The sequence below is a fragment of the Manduca sexta genome, chromosome 7 (genome assembly GCF_014839805.1).
Source record: "Manduca sexta isolate Smith_Timp_Sample1 chromosome 7, JHU_Msex_v1.0, whole genome shotgun sequence".
Taxonomy (NCBI): Eukaryota; Metazoa; Arthropoda; class Insecta; order Lepidoptera; family Sphingidae; genus Manduca; species Manduca sexta.
Window position 1 is genome coordinate 4,131,741 of NC_051121.1, and position 16,571 is coordinate 4,148,311.

Genomic DNA, 16,571 nt, shown 5'->3' on the forward strand with positions numbered 1-16,571 from the left:
ATACCGATTCTTTAACATTGTTTGTAATTATCTCGATCCATTTCTGCACGAAAATGACAGTCAAACAAGTATTGACGTTTCCGCGAAAATCGAAATCTGATGTTACAAAAAATATTTTGATGCGAATTTCCGCGAAACTATGATTTAGAATTAATATTTTATTTTCGATAATGACCAGGTAGGTGTAGATTTTTGGTATTTCCTCGTTACCTCAATTATATTCTGAAGCATTTGTGGTTTCACATTACTATATACATCATGTTATTACAAAATTATTCATGGTTTCAGTTTATATTTTGATATCAGTGAGCAGCAGTGGCCGATAGTATATGATGATAAATACAATGTATCGTTCTTAGGCCTGGAAAAAATTCACGTATTCGATGCTAAGAAATGGCGCAACATCATTCAGGTTTTAATGTGTTATAATATCTATATGATTTTTCTAACATAGCTTATCTGCTAAATCTCAGTAACAATTACGCACATAAAATTTTATTCTCAATATTTGTGAAGTCTAATTAGACTTCATTATGGTTTCATGTAGCCAATGGTTTTGATTTGCAGAACTTAAAAGATGCTGATTTTATAAACGACGAACTTTTGGTAAAACCAAATGAAGCACAAAAAAGTGATCTTCTTGTGGTTCATACAAATAGATATTTGAAATCATTAAAAGTGAGTAAAATACATTTTTAAGATTTTTAGCATTAAAAATGTTATCTGAGAAGCTTTACTTTGTCTTTTGATTTAACATAATACTTAATCACATATTATTTGATAAAATGTTATCAATCAAATTGATTTTTAATTTTCATTGATCATAATTATGTTTTGGTGTCAGGATTTAACGAGAAAAAGCTGTTTCCATGTGGAAAATAGTAATTATAATAATATATACAAATTAATAATACATCAATATTATTTCTATCTTACAGTGGAGCACCAAAGTTGCAATGATAGCAGAAGTGCCGGTTGTTGCGTGTCTGCCAAACATACTTGTTCAGTATGCATATCTGAGGCCTATGAGGTATAATTATGCTTATCCACATTTTATAACATCTTAAATAGCTCTTACCTTTTACACACACAAACACACTCACACTTTTTATCCCTGAATGGTAAGCAAAGGTGCAACTCTTTTCGCTGTGCATATTCTGTCCAATTATGTGATACAGGGTGAGGACTTATCGCCATATAGGGCATAAATTCCAGTTTCTGGGGTGCTACTGAGTAGAAAACCCAAAATCACTGTCTGACCTGGGCATCGAAACTGAGATCTTTGCACTGCAGTTGTACTGTAATACAATTACCTCAATGATGCACTTCTTTGCCTTTATAAAGGAACAATGCCACCTCTTATCCTTCCTTTTAGCCTCAATAAAGATATAGAACAAACTATAAGTTCTGAAAATCTTCACATGGTTGCTCAAAATTTGCAATGTAGTTAGTTACATCAGGTGTATTCTAAAACAAATTTAAAAAAAAAAAAAATTTACAAAAGAGAGTCAATAATTTTCAACCAGAAAACTGCATTGTTGCATCTTTTATTCTATGAAAAAGTCTTAATGGCTTTGTGACTAAAAGCCAGTAATGAATAAATGAAAATATCCTCAGGTTGCAAACAGGCGGCTCTGTGTTAGCGGGAAAGCTGGCTCTGGAGCGTGGCTGGGCCATCAACGTGGGTGGCGGGTTCCACCACTGCAGCGGAGACAGGGGCGGCGGCTTCTGTCCCTATGCGGACATCACGCTGCTCATACGGTTTCTGGTCATACATAAACTCATACAGAATGCTATGATCGTGGACTTGGATGCACATCAGGTATGTTAAATTATATTGTGTTTTTGCATGAGTGTCTGATGAAAAAATGTTTGGATCTGATTTTGGATTTTGAAAGTGCAGTTTGAGCCCAGACATGGCTTGCTCGGGTTTTTGTTTGGACTTCTAGTGACTATCTGAAGTTTTATAAATATTTTTGTATTTTTTTTTATTGCCCGAGTTCTACGTCCCACTCGGTGTTAGTGATATTAAAACATGTATTATGTCTATGGTTTCATTATTGGCTATTATCAATATTATTTCTATTGCATTTGGCATATCTAATTTATTGATTTATATCATCATGCATTTACAATGCAAATATTGGACACAATATATTATGCATAAATGTATACATTACTGTAATAATAAAGTTAATAAATATTATCACTTGACTTTATTAAAAGTAATTTGAAAGGAAAAATAAAATATTTTTTGTTGTATTGACTATATACTTCTGTTATCCATACTGCTATTATTTATCTGAAAAAGTTTTCTGTTAGTTTTTTTTCTTTAAGTCTCCAACTTTGAATCAGTTTTTGATTAACATAATTATGTAAATACGAGTTTCTAGAAGGTTCCTGCAAATTACCAACCACAAGCTGTTGTTGTTTAAAACAGATTGTGTCATCCTAATGATTTATTCCAGGGTAACGGGTACCAACGGGATTTTCTGGGCGTCCCCGAAGTCTACATTATGGACATGTATAATCGTAACATTTATCCAAAAGACAGAGAAGCGAAACAAGCTATAAGGAGAAAAGTGGAGCTTGGTAACAAAGTGGAGGACTTGGAATATATGCTCAAATTGAGGCAGTGAGTACAATATAATGGGGTGAAAAAAAAAATAACATCAAGAGATTAAATCTCTTGATGTTATTTAAATAATTTTAAGTAATGTCATGCTTATTCACATTATCTCAAATCATTACTCTTTTTCATTCTTCTTTGTCCTTTTTGCTTCTTAATCCCTATTCCCACCAGTTAATGATTATTTTCATAATATTGGGCCAATCAAACAATATCAAAAAAAATATAACTTAGTAATTGTAATAATATCTAGTCATTTCTTTAAACAATTTGAATCTAATTGTGTACTAAGAGAGTTCGTTCTATGAAGTATTTTATGTTCTAGAAACTTGAAAGCGGCACTTAAAGAGTTCAAGCCCGACATATTGGTGTACAACGCGGGAACCGACGTGTTGGACTCTGATCCTTTGGGACACATGCGAATCAGTGAAATTGTAAGTTTTTATGTATGTTCTGTGTATACTTAGTTCGGTAAAAGAAAAAAAAACACAAATTCGAAATACTTTATGTATACTCCGCTAGATGGCGCTGTTCAATACGGGTAAAAATCTACATCGCGATGTCAAGATTCTCTCGCGTTTGATGACTTCGCTTCGATTCCACTGTGCAGTTATCGCTTCTCGGCCTTTTGGCTAAGATCAAAGTGTAGTATCTGTTCTTTTCAGCTTAATATCTGAAAGTTCCCACATTGTGGGACCAGTATATTAAACTGATTTTTGTAAAGCGACGGGATGTTCGGAGCTCGCTCCACTCCCGTCACGGGTCGGCCCGGCATTGCAGTGCCGCCGGGATTGGCCCAATTAATTACTTGAAAATATGATTTCCACTACTCTTAAGGCCTGGTTTCTTAAGTTTTGGTGGAATTAACTATGTCTCTTCGTGGCTCCGTGTTGATATAGTAGCAATAGGATATATAGTCACATAGTGTAATTAGACTTGTGTCTGAAGTCGCATAGAAAATAAGATTTTCATGAAGTTAAGAGAAAGAAAGTAATAAGGTCCTGGGGCCGCGCCGTAGCCGAGATCGGCCTCTAGTGATTACAATTTAAAAAGGGGTGAAAAAGAATAAAGCTGTACAAAGAGTTCTAACATTATATAGAAGGGACATTGGGAAGAATGCCAAAGAAAAAAATTATGCTTATGTGATGGATATTCAGACTACCGTGAACTAGCAAAACATCAATGTAAAATACTTCATATTTTTTCACGTAATGATTTGCACGTTTTAATGAAAATATTACCATATTTTCTATAAATATATAATTTTTGTAATAATATCTAAGGACGCTGTGAAATCTTGTCATACGGACATCTATATCTATCTATCTTCTATATCTTCTTCTATATTTATAATAAATCTGTAGAGAGGTCAATTCTGTACATGAAATATATTTCCAAAATAACTATCAGGGGGTGATTAGGGATCGATACTGATACCAAAAATGCAATTAGTAAAATTTTTGTCTGTCTGTCTGTCTGCAGAGTCTGTCTGTCTGTATAACCGTTATAGAAACAAAAATTACTCGACAGATTTTAACGAAACTTGGTACAGTTGTTTGTCATACTCCTGTGCTGGTTATAGTAAACTTTTCATCACGCTACAATTGATAGGAGCAGAGGAGTGAAGGGAAATGTTGGGAAAACGGGAGAAGTTACTCCATTTTTTAAGCTTCCATCGCGTGTGCAACCTTAATGGTTAAAGCTACACAGAAATCATGTATGACGGAAATGTTCTCCTTAAAATTATGTAAAAATATCCCACGACAGCATATGTCTATCTTTTATGGTTGACTCACAATAACACGTGTAACTCCCGATAGCTTAGCAGTTCGAAGCTTTCTCATTATATTTGTCTACTCTTACGTTTATAACACTCTCAGTCATCCCTAATTAAAAAAGGTTAACATTATTAAATATTCCATAAAAAAGAATCATAGAAATCGGTATAGAAACACCAATGTTATACATGAGATACGCTAATAATAAGCCATCATGCGTGAATACTGAATCATGCTATAAGGATTATTTTTGTATATATATAAGGTCGCGAACGCACAGGCAGGCGACTTGCTTGGCACCTAGAGGGTAGCGAATCACCTAGCGAGTAGCTTCGTAAAACGAACAATCTCGAACGTTCGCGACCGGCTCCATTTTTGAAGTCCGAAATCCACGCGGGCGAAGCTGCGGGCGGAAGCTAGTTTCAAATAAGAGCGACTTATTACCAATTGGATAACTTTTGGAGCAGAAATTTTGACCTGATGTCCAGACTATATTGTAGGGTTAATAAGATAACAGAATAAAGATTAAATAAAACTAGACATAGTGTTTTCTATAGCCTGGCCAGAAAAATAAAAATATCTTGCCATGTGGTAAGATATGGAACTAATTTCTTGTAGACAGCGTTAACGGAACGAAAAAGCTGAAGTGGCGCTCGTAAAGCGGGTTTTGTATTTTCCCGGTTAGACTATACACAGCTATAGATTAAGCGAATTGTTATTTAAAGCTTGATTATTTGCTAACATTAGAGAAATTTATTTATCGATAAGGAAACATACTATAGTCCTTCCTTTGGTCTTATCGAAAAATCCTTAAGTACTGTTGTAGATTATTTTTATCAGTGTAAATAAATATTATACTCATTGTTGTTCCTTTACCCCTTTTAGTGCTTCTAAATTGAATCTTACTAAAATATACTTTTGTTAGAGCAATAAATAAAAATAAACAATAAGAATAACTAACTATATGTGCTTTGTTTTGACTGTATTTTTTTAACATTTAGTCTTAAGAGGTTTATATAAATAGTACTGACATGGTCTGTATCACTACTCATTAAATAAAAGACCATAATCGATATCGATAATTAAAAAAAAAGACAATTGAATTATAGTAAATAAAGCTATTCATAGTGCATTTTTTTATTAATAAAGTATATATTCCAGGGTATAATCAAACGGGACGAATTCGTATTCGAGATTTGCAAGGAGCAACACATTCCAATAGTGATGTTGACGAGCGGCGGATATCTGCGGAAGACCGCGCGGATCATCGCGGATTCTATCATGAACCTCAATAAGAAGGGGTTCATATCAGGATACAAGCCGCAAGAGAAGTGGTAGTTTCACTTATTACAATAACGTGGAGACAGAAATAAATTTTTTGAGTTCGGATTTTGAAATCGATAAAACAGTAAACGCAGTTTGAATTTGGAATCGATAAATAATAATCGATAATTATTTTTATCAGTATTACTAACGTGACAGTATTAGATATTTGTTAGTTTCTAGTCAAAATTTCGGCAATTATTTTCTACAATTTGTATCCTAAAACTTGGATCTCCTTGTAATTTGATGGTCATGTTTTATAGTAGAAATAACTTTCTTATTATATTGTACTTGTATTTCAAGTGAATATTCATATCTTTGAAACTTCCTAAAAATGTATAATTAATTTCTTCAAAACAAAGTTTTAAGAAATGTATTTGGTGCCAAAATTATTTTGTAGTCAAGAACGAAGTATTTTATGATCTCTTAGTATAAAGTGCCAAGCATAGACGTTAGTTATGGAATTTAGAATTCTATTATAATTTTTCTTCTTATTTTTTCGGTATTGCAATGTAATTGGCTTGAAAGTTTATTTTCAAATAAACACTATTTTCCTCTAAGCAATTTGTTTTATTTCTCTAACTTTATGACATGCACATTATTACAAAAATGTAGGTAAGGAAAGTGCGAAATGCTGTGTGTTCGGGTATGCTAATTAAATAAAATAAAACGTTTTGTTTTTTGCAATCAGCTTGCAATTTATACGTCAACACACCCTTAAAAAAAGTTGAAATGGTCTACACACGGAAACTTTCTTTTACTCTCCTGTTAATTTATATCATTAATTTTGGTTGCAAACATGTTTTGAGAAGCCCAACCCTAACCGCTAATATGCAACTGTTAATATCAATAAAATTTGAACCCAATATCTTTATTGTTAAGAATGCATGAACATCAACTTTATCGTTAAGGGCGCTGTCCACAGTAAATTTATCTGGTGGTAGTATTGAATTGGGCGTAGTATTCGTCAGTGGGAGTATTGTTATACACCACTTCCTTGTAGTACTTTTCTTTCTCCTTCTGCTGGAGCGCCATTAGCTGATTCTCTTCCATGAGCTGCCTTGCTATTTCCCTAGAAGAATAAAAAGTAGTTTTGTATTTCCAAGACCCTGATTACCTTTCTCGTAGAACTAATTTCAAATCGAGATTAGAGCTCATTTCAAATTTCGTTTAATTTTACAGAGACAAATTAATCTAGATGTTACTGAATCAGGCCTCTCCATTATTACCTTCTCAATCTTTGATCCTGGATGTCCTGACGCGCCACCTCCCGTTGTATGGATTTGGCAAGCGCCTGCCACTCTGCTTCCATCTTCTCTTCTGCTTCACGCTTAGCCTAGCAATATAAACATTCTGGATGTTACTGGACGTAATTTTAATATTCATGTCTGATTTGTGATAAAAGTTTTGGGAGGTGAAGTTGTTTATAGTTTATAGACACGAAGTTGCTCATGAGACAAACGGACTGCTATTTTCGTTCTATTGCATAAAATTGTATTTGTCTTAAATAGATGTATGTAGGTATAATTAATAAGCATTAATGTTTATCCATCTTATGATATTTAGAACACAGGAAAAGAGAAACTAGTAGTATTTATTATTATTGGGCTATATACCTTGGCAGCGGCCATTTGTTCTTTTTGTGCAGCGTAGAACTTCTTCAGTTCTTCTTGATTCATACCTTTGTACATAAAACCGATAGCTCTGAAATGCATTTCATGTTATAAACGAGTGGACGTTAATATAAATAGTAAACTACTACTTAATAGTAAATTAAAAAAGAAAAAAACTGTTCTAATTTTATCGTCTATTTCTTCTTCTATGACAGTGAATGGTACATATACCGTGTAATAATGCCTTGATGTTATATTAAAAATTACAAATATTTTACTAATATGTAAAATTAATCAAAGATATCTGGGTTTTCATTAGCCAATCACGCATAAACTTCTCTATGACTCAACAAAATTTGGTAAACAGATTAAGTCTTGGCTTAAAAACCATAATATTTTTCTAGCAGGACTTTAGTTTCAGGCAAAGAGTAATATTGGAGCCGTGCTCGAGAGTCTAGGTTAAGATATAAATTAAATCTGTAAGCCAAATCACGTAGAAAATATATGAACAAGTAACCTGTCCTTCCCGAAGGCGCTCTTGGCGACGTCAGGGTTCTCGGTGAGCATGTCCGACGTGAGGTTGTTGTATATCTCGGCTGTGTTATCGGCTTCCTCTTGTTCTTTTATTATTTGTTCGAGTTGCTTCTTTTCTGCCGCCTGTAATAGTTCAACCAAAGATTAACTGCATTAAAACATGGATAATGTCAGTAAAAAAGTCAATACGTTTATAGCGACTACTAAGAATGCAAATTAAATTTTATATTACAATCATTCTATGCTTTCAGTTTAAAAATCGTACAGAATATTGAATTTATTTTGAATTAGAAAACAGAATGGCTACTCGGGTTTTTTGGTGGGTGAATTTAGTTTTACCGTGGAGTCCTCGCTAGCGGTATATAGGCGACCTCTAGCTTTGCAATTTTAGGTGGCCCGCTATAGATTACGCCTTTACACTTTCACCAATTATCATGTCTCGTTGTGATATTAATTAATTTTAAAGATAGGGCTGTAGGGTATTATAATGTTACCAGTGCTTCGTTGTACCGCAGATTTGCTTGTCCAAGCCTGTATCGGCATTCCTGCTCTAATTTATCTAGTTCGCTAGCACGCGCGTCGCGGGCTTTTATCGCCATCTGCAAATTGACATCATTTGTTTATACTGACTGTATTAATGTTTATTGAATTAATATTTTGATGGATTCTTTTTCAATCTTGGAAATTATAAAATCCGTAAACAAAAGACATAATAAATTAAAATATAATACATTAGCATTATTGTGTTTATTATAAAAACTTAGGTAGTAATAAATAATAATAAATATCGCATGTCTGCAAGATTGCAAGATGCGACAGGATAAGGAAAAAATAAAGACGGTGAAGGTTGCTTTATATTTGAATTTCGAAAGGCAACGGTGTGTTTATTTATATTAAAAGTGAATTACGTCTCGTATTTTGTAAAAAGAATCTGGCTACCCGTTTATTGTATAACAGAATTATTTTTAATTCTAATCTTATACTGTTACATCTTACTAATATTATAAATTCGAAATTTGAATATTTGTTAGGAGTTAACGCAGAAACACCTAAACGGATTTGGATTCAAACACGCGGATAGACCATGTCCTGCATAAACACATGGACTACTTTTTATACCGGTTTGGGATTGGGATATTTAATCTGATTTTTTAAATAGACGATGCTGGTGTCGTATTACTAGCGATATGATTTGCTATAGTGTTTTAGGAACGTTTTTTAGCGGGAAAGGCTTTTCACGCGAGCGAAGCCGCATGCAACAAATAGTCAAATAAAAAAATATGTGGGAGGGCACGTTACCAGTAATACTACCGTGTTTTGTTACCCAGCGAGCGTTATAAGACATCTCATTTGTCATGAAATTATTAGAATTGTACTGGATTCATTATGTGAGAAAGTATAGTTTTTATGGGATAATAGAATGTACTGCAGAAACTCAGTGCATTTGATTTGATTTTGTTTATTCATCCTTTCAACTTACTTTAGCTCTAGTTTTACACTCTTTACGTCTTAAAAGTAAAAATGAATAGCTTTTGCTTATGACTCCGCTCGCGTAAAAACATTTTTCTGGGATAAATATTTCCCCGGGATAAAAGCCTATAACACTAAAGAGTAATGTGGCTTCCTATTTATAAAATCATTTTCAAAATCGGATCAGTAGTTTAAGATATAAGCCCCTTATAAAAAACACACAAACTTGTCTCCTTTATAATATTAGATAAAAAATCGAATCAGTAGTTCCGGAGATTAGCCCCTACAAACTCATAACCAAATTCCCACTTTTCTTCTAAAATATTAGTATAGTTAAAAGTATGTTACCATATAGGCCGCCTCTGCTTTCTTGCGTTCCTCTTCAGCCGCCTTCCGCTCCTGCACCTGCTGCTCCAGCCAAGCGTTCTTCTGCGACGCCATCAGTTTTTTGCGCTCTTCGTAGTTCAGATCTTCGCCCTCAAATCTAGTCAAGATAATTAATTGGTTTTGATAGAAACTATAGTGCTATTTACACAGAAGTTTGCATGTATAAATCTACCAACTTATGTAGACTTTTGCATTGTTTGTTGCACTGGCTTAAACAATGTGCAGTTACACTTGTATAAATTTAGCGACAATTCGTGCTGTATTTTTTTGCACAATTATCAATATAGTATGAGTTTTAAAACATCCCAAGGCTAAATTAGAATTGCAAAATAAAACCAAATTTATAATGTCACTATGTTTATTATTTATACCACTACCGTAATTATATTAATTTGACGCGTATTTTACACGGGGTATGACTATCGCGCTGAGGGTTCGCGTACGAATACCGAGTCAGGCAGTGATTTTGATTTTGTCTGCACGTTGATCAGCCCGGAACTTGGGAAAGTCCCCGGTAAATGGCAACGCGCTCGCGTTCTATTACGTAGGATTTAGCATAAAAGACCAACTGTGGGTGTGCTACACCTATGCCTGTTCCTAAAAAGAGAAAAGCGTGATGTATAATTATATTTTCCCCGACTGCTTGAAGAGATGAATGTAGGGTATATAATGTTTCAAATATATATATTTATTTTTTACCACTAATAATGACGAAGATGTGAATCGGATTTGGTCGCCTAATGAAAATATATACTTACATATTGTTAATTCTTACTGTCTGCTGTTATACGGGCCTGAAGCCTAGTGCAGTGGCCACCGTGAATCGATGTCATATGTTCTTGTATCTTGTAAATACAACCGTATTAACTATTGTCTTACTTCTGCGCGCTGGACATGCCGACGGGGTCGCCGTCGCTGGCTCTCGGAGGCAACTGCTTCTTCAGCACCTCAGGGTCATTCAGGTCGTACTCTCTCCGATCCTCCATCCTTTGATAGTTATGGCGGAATGCGTCGATTTCCACGCCGATGCGACGTCGCTCCTTGAATAGAAGTCTTTATGAGCTGCTTTGTAATTTTTTCCCATACGATGTAGAGATGGTACTCGGTAGTTTATCTACTGAAAAATCGATAAAGTCATGTTGATCACAAAGAGGAGCCTTTTATGCAATTGAATGATGATACAAGCAATTACCTTATCTCATGGTAATCATGATGACTATCTGTAAGCAGACGCTACAGGTTTTTCTCTTTTTTTACGCTAATCTTTGAATATAAAATACTGTATGTCCCATAATGCCTAATAATTAGGTACACACGTCACGCACACACTCGCGTCTTTTATCCCCGAAGGGGTACGAAGGGGCAATACTGGAGCACCCAATTTTTGCTGTGCGTATTTCGATCTATGATAGGGGCCGAGTCTATCACCTATCAGTCTGATACTGAGTAGAAAAACCAAAGATAATTGGCCGACCCGGGGATCGAACCCGAGACCTGCAATGCAGTCGTACCGTAATACAATTACGCCACCAAAACAGTATACTAGTGACAGTGGCCTTTAAATCACAATACAACATTGCACCTTACTCAGCGTCTAAATTAGTCAAAGTGATTCCAGTTTTCGCCTATCAAGTACTATACGAGTGACATACAACTTTATTTTGAAAATATAATTTTAATTTTGGCATTAAAATATTTTTTGATCAGTTAAGACATGACTGATGGACATATTGAATTGCGCTAGTTTAAATGCCAAAGTTCTAGACAAAATTACATGGTAGATTTCAAGAGGATCGTAGGTTATTAAGCAGTATAGAAATATATGAGTTAGTTTTTTTATAATTGAACTCTAAAGGCCAGCAAAGGTGGAAGTGGGTCGAGTAATAGTAAGTTATCAAAGTTTAACACAATACGAGAGGAATCGAGGGTGCGTTGCAGAGTTTTGATGAAAGGTGAAGCTGGCTGCGAAAGAGGGAATTATGGGAATGAAATTATTGACATTAGTTGAAAGCATGGTGAAATATGAATGAAGAATTCGTGCAAAATAAAACTAGAACTTGTGGAAGGAAACCCCACACATGCATAGCTATTTTGGATTTAAAGAACACGTTTATTGCCCAGTATTGCAATTTCTGGGGTATGACGAAGGGCTTTATCGTATCATGGCCCAGATACAAGAGGTCTATAAAATCTAGATGACCTCAAAACTCCAAAAAGGAAACTAGTTGTATAGCTCTCCTACATTGAATTCGTACCTCTAATTCCCTGGCTTCCAACACGACAGCTAAGTTGCTATCCTTGATCATCTGTTGGGCAAAGGCCAGGTCCCTTCTCTTCTGCTCATCGCGTTCGGCGTTCTTTTCAGCTATCTGACGCTCCAGAAACGGCACGTCCACCTGGAAATCATAACATTTAAAAGAAACAATTTTGTACTGTATTTTTAAATTGATATGAAACGCGGTTCAGGCAATATGGAATGTCCAAACAGGCGATGCAGCAGCCGTTTTCTTTTTTTCGCGGGTAAAATATGCGTTATCGCAACCACCACTTGGAAGGTGAGTGGAATGGTTATGTTGGTTTCATCGGTCTTATGGCGCAATGTCGACACTCGGGATGCAGCAACCCTGACTATCGACTAGCATTACAGTGGCATGCTTTTTAGGTTAATAATTTAGCTGGTCGTAAACTCGACAGTATATCTTCATTAAAGGCAGGCAGGTGTTGTGCAATCAACAATATAATATATTTTTTTTATTCGGGCACGAAAAAATTACCCCACTGCATCTGATGGTCAGTGGTGTGGCGTCCAATAGAATGTTGACTGAGGAGAGATGATTATCTCTCGGCAGTCGACACAATTATGCCGGCCTGTTGGAACGCGACATACTCAGGCTGATCCTGGTACGCGACATTCTTAAGTGGACTACACACTACTATGGCGTATAACACCTTATGTAAGGTGGTCGCTATCGGGGCGGATATAAAATATATCCTATCACCAGCAGTTATATTTGTAATTAACGCTAACGTCAGATTAAATTTATCGAGAATATTATTTTACTATACAACCATCGACATTAGGTCGTTAGCGTGGTGAAGGTGACGTCATCGTCGCCATGAATAATGAGGAACAAAGTGCGGCATACAATAGACTGCAGTAATAGGTTGGACATCAAAGCACGTGCTATTGCTACGTTACCTTTAGAGATACATCACACTGACCGCCAGACTTCATTGTCAGTAACAGTCAAAGTTACTGTTACTTTTCGCTTAATTACAAAGTTTGTATTGTATTGCAAGTCTTATAGATTTTACTTAAAGAGTTCAAGAAGGAGGCTCCAATCATAATCTGCGACTAGACAAGCCACAAATCCTTGCCAAAGAATACCGATTCCTGCTTAGGATGATACGCGAGGCTATTGAAATTAAAAAACATCCTAATTTCAATAGGGAAGATGGTTGGAAGCTTGCACAAGCCTGAGATCCAGTTCTACATTTCATTAAATCGGAACCCAAAAGACCGGCTGTCAGACTTCAAGAAATTGTAAGCTCATTTTGCGTAGATCGGACCACCAACAACTAAAAGTTTTTAAACGTTGTATAATTGTAAAATGTAGGTAAATATTGTAACTTTGACATTGCAGATGAACAACACCTCTGCCCCCCCGTGACCACGAAGGCTGCAAAGTCTACGAAACGTCGGGAGAAAACTAAAACATTGAAACTGCGATAAATCCGAAAAATGGTTTAATTTTAATGACTAACATTCGCGTAAACATAAGAAATCGTTGAACTGGCTATAAGCTAAGAAAGTCACAACTTACGCCAATCTTCCTATTTCTAGCATTGAAGATTCTAGATCTTCTCTCGAGCTCGCATTGTCTCCTCCTTTCTCTGTTCTGAGCTTCCTTTCGGTCTCGCTCGTTAGCGATCTGCAATTTCAACATTTTGTATAATTACTTAAAATGACTTCCAAAATTTCGCACAAGATTGAACAAACAATTCTGTTGTCATGACGACTCGCGTTGGCAATTATGACCAGAAATAAATTGCCTTCTTTGTTTCATTGAAGTTATAAAATTGTAAAATAAATTTATTAAATTAAAAGATTACGATCTTGCAAAAGGAAATTTATAAGATCCTTGAAGTGGATTACCAGATAAAGTAGAGGTTACCAGAAGGTAGTCACATATTAATCTTTGTAATTATAGTTGAAATGTGAATCTTTCCATTCATGGCAACATTTCTGTAATCTTTTATTTATAAAGGTATACTTAATTATTTAATACTCTACTGGCGTACCCACTTCAAAGAAAAATTGTGATGTTAATTTCTCATATGTTTTCTCATTATTGATCAATAATAACCAAAAAAGGAATATGCGCAAAGAAAAACCGAAGAATTTTTGATAAATTTCGAATAGAAAAATGACTCCTTAGAAGACTTTTGTAATAGAAGAAATGGTATTGCCGTGTTGGCAGCACCTAAAATGCGGATGGTGCGGACTTGTACGATATAGATAGATTGTACTTCGTAGACCGTAGTACGCACAAGACCGCACAACAAGGTTATCTCATTCCGCAGATAGCGCTCGGTGAGATCGCACGTTCGTCGCGACAAATACGTGCCGTATTTATGAACGAGAATTAATAACATATTCCAGTGTTAAGTGTTAGTGACATTTGTGTATTAAATAAATTAATTCACGTTTTATGTAATGTGAAATAATGACAAGTGTGTTAAAAAAATCAAGAGGAACTAAAGGAAAATCAGAATCCATGCAAGAAGATTTGCCCACGAGATGGGGGGTCATCTCCTGCGAGGACAAGACGGAAGACATTGAAAAACTGATACGATACATCGATGATAATGTTATCGGCAAAGGAAACTCCTTTTGCGGTCCTTTTGGCAGGCGAAAAGGTAAGAAATTATGCACTTATTTTATGGTTTTTCTTCGTGACATACTATATAAATATATATTTGTGTCTTTGTATCTGAGTTTTGTACCTTTTTTCTTTAGTGTTAATATTTTTCCACGATTTTTTTTTGTAGAGTGTTTATTTTTTTAAATAAAACGAACATTGTCGCAAATACAGAAAAAATAATTTTTAAACTTAAAAGAACTGCGGTATTGTTGTAGATTCATATTTATTACACAATATGTTTAGATGAATAAAGTATATCACAAAAATAAATCAACTGTGGCTTTACCATGTGTTTCGCACGTTATTTGATAAATATTTTCGTTTAACCGGCGCCCGGCCGCGTTGAGGGATCAAGGTTAATTTGTTTTAATCATTAATGCTGAATATATTTAGATGTTTTCTAAGTTTCAAGGTGTATATTAGCAGGGAGTGCCTTTCAATATAAACAAGGCTGGATCTATAAGTAGAGAGCAGAAGTATATGAGTGCCAATTATATGCCAATATTGTATGCCAAAATTATTAGGACTTGTCCAATTCTGAAAACTATTGTTTGCAAATGTTGGTTTAAATTCTTATTGTTTTACCTGATATAAATTTTCGGATATAATACTTATTTAAAATACAACCGCAAGACTATAGCCAATTAAGTTATAAAAGAGCTATATTGAACGATGTAGAATTAAAATTATGTCTTGTTATCTTACAAGAAATGCTTCTAAGCCACGAGATCATATTAGTCGTGTAGGAAAAGTCTGAATTATGTCTTAAACATTGACGTCAGCAGATAAACCAGCGGGTGTGTTGTTAGTCATCAATCAATCATTATAAAATCATCGGAGGCATTATACGGCCTCATACGAGTTACGACACAAGATAGGCGGTTACTGTATTTAATTTTTTTATGTTGAACGAAATATTTTTATTTCAAGTTTCCGTTGTAGATGAGACTTTATTGATACAGAAAATTTAAAGGATAAATTTCAAGTAATATTCTGAAATTCTAGACGTTATTTCAATTGGTGAACAAAACGAGATGGTTACTCGTGTAGTTGTAAGGTCTACCCCTGCTTCTAAACATTGGCAGTTCACTGTACGATGAAAGCCGTTGAACTATACTCGTCATCTTGTGAACCAGGATATCATATGTTAGTTGATTAACTAAAACCAAGCTACCAACCGTTGATTTTTAAATTACTACGATAAGATGTATACGTGAGGATCTAATCTTTATTAAAGTATGTTTGTACTTTTGTCTGTATCTATGATAAAACAAATTGTTTCTAAAATATAGAATATGCAACCACTAGAATCTACGGCTGAATATAGGCCTCTAAAGATTTCCAGACCGACGTATTACTAGAATTAGTATACACGTTTTTAATTTATGTAATATTTTCATAAAAGATAGCGAATGTCTGATCACAAATTCGTGAATTATTTTCAGTACTTCGAGTACTGAAAATAACCATTGAAAGCAATTACATAATGGCCTTTTATCAGCCAGTAATTGCGACAAACATCATTCGAGAACACGTGGTCAAACTGTGTTTGGCCAATAACATTCATGTCAGTGGGCGTCAGGCGCCAAAATACTGTACTGTGTTGGCACTGGCGTCCATAAATTTGGCAGTATCATTCCGCTAATAAAAGTGATGTCAATATGTTGATTAAAAACATCGTAAACATACCGTTTCATTGTACGCGAGTGTATTTGGTATTTTACGAGTTTAGCATAAGTTATTTAGGATGGGTTGGGTTAGGTTAGTGCCAAGTTTTTAGGCTATAAATTGACATTTACTGACGTGAAATAGTGATGTTAATGTTAAATTGCGTAAAATTTCCACAATGGATATTGTGCTTCTCGGAATTACAGTGACTAATGATTTTGCGGTTTCTGAAAGAGTCATCTTT

The 16,571-nt window shown here is 34.9% G+C and overlaps 3 protein-coding genes and 1 non-coding gene across 6 annotated transcripts in view; 3 read left to right on the forward strand and 1 right to left on the reverse strand.

The window, feature by feature from the left end:
- Positions 1-49: 49 nt before the first annotated feature.
- LOC115449674 (histone deacetylase 11) lies at positions 50-6,290 on the forward strand. The gene is made up of 8 exons (XM_030177551.2): positions 50-178; positions 289-412; positions 568-678; positions 939-1,030; positions 1,618-1,822; positions 2,469-2,635; positions 2,955-3,063; positions 5,569-6,290. The coding sequence occupies exons 1-8, from the start codon at positions 171-173 to the stop codon at positions 5,743-5,745; spliced, it is 993 nt and encodes a 330-aa protein (XP_030033411.1). The 5' UTR covers positions 50-170; the 3' UTR covers positions 5,746-6,290.
- Positions 3,242-3,434, forward strand: LOC115449691. Its single transcript, XR_003939191.1, has one exon. It is a non-coding gene; the product is annotated as a U2 spliceosomal RNA (small nuclear RNA).
- On the reverse strand, positions 6,285-13,764 carry LOC115449690 (RIB43A-like with coiled-coils protein 2). The gene is made up of 9 exons (XM_030177560.2): positions 13,559-13,764; positions 11,990-12,130; positions 10,614-10,774; positions 9,696-9,831; positions 8,372-8,476; positions 7,861-8,000; positions 7,347-7,434; positions 6,960-7,066; positions 6,285-6,802 (listed from the first exon to the last, which is right to left on the reverse strand). Exons 1-9 carry the CDS (start codon positions 13,679-13,681, stop codon positions 6,661-6,663), a joined length of 1,143 nt encoding a protein of 380 aa, XP_030033420.2. The 5' UTR covers positions 13,682-13,764; the 3' UTR covers positions 6,285-6,660.
- Positions 13,765-14,272: 508 nt separating this feature from the next.
- LOC115449669 overlaps positions 14,273-16,571 on the forward strand; it is a 93,027-nt gene continuing 90,728 nt past the window's right edge. For 2 of the 3 annotated variants that reach the window (XM_037447544.1, XM_037447545.1), the window contains exon 1: positions 14,274-14,654. In XM_037447544.1, coding sequence (XP_037303441.1) covers positions 14,462-14,654 — 193 coding nt within the window. In that variant the 5' untranslated portion in view covers positions 14,274-14,461. Of the gene's footprint in view, positions 14,655-16,571 lie in introns of all 3 variants that reach the window. The other variant, XM_037447546.1, reaches the window with a different exon arrangement.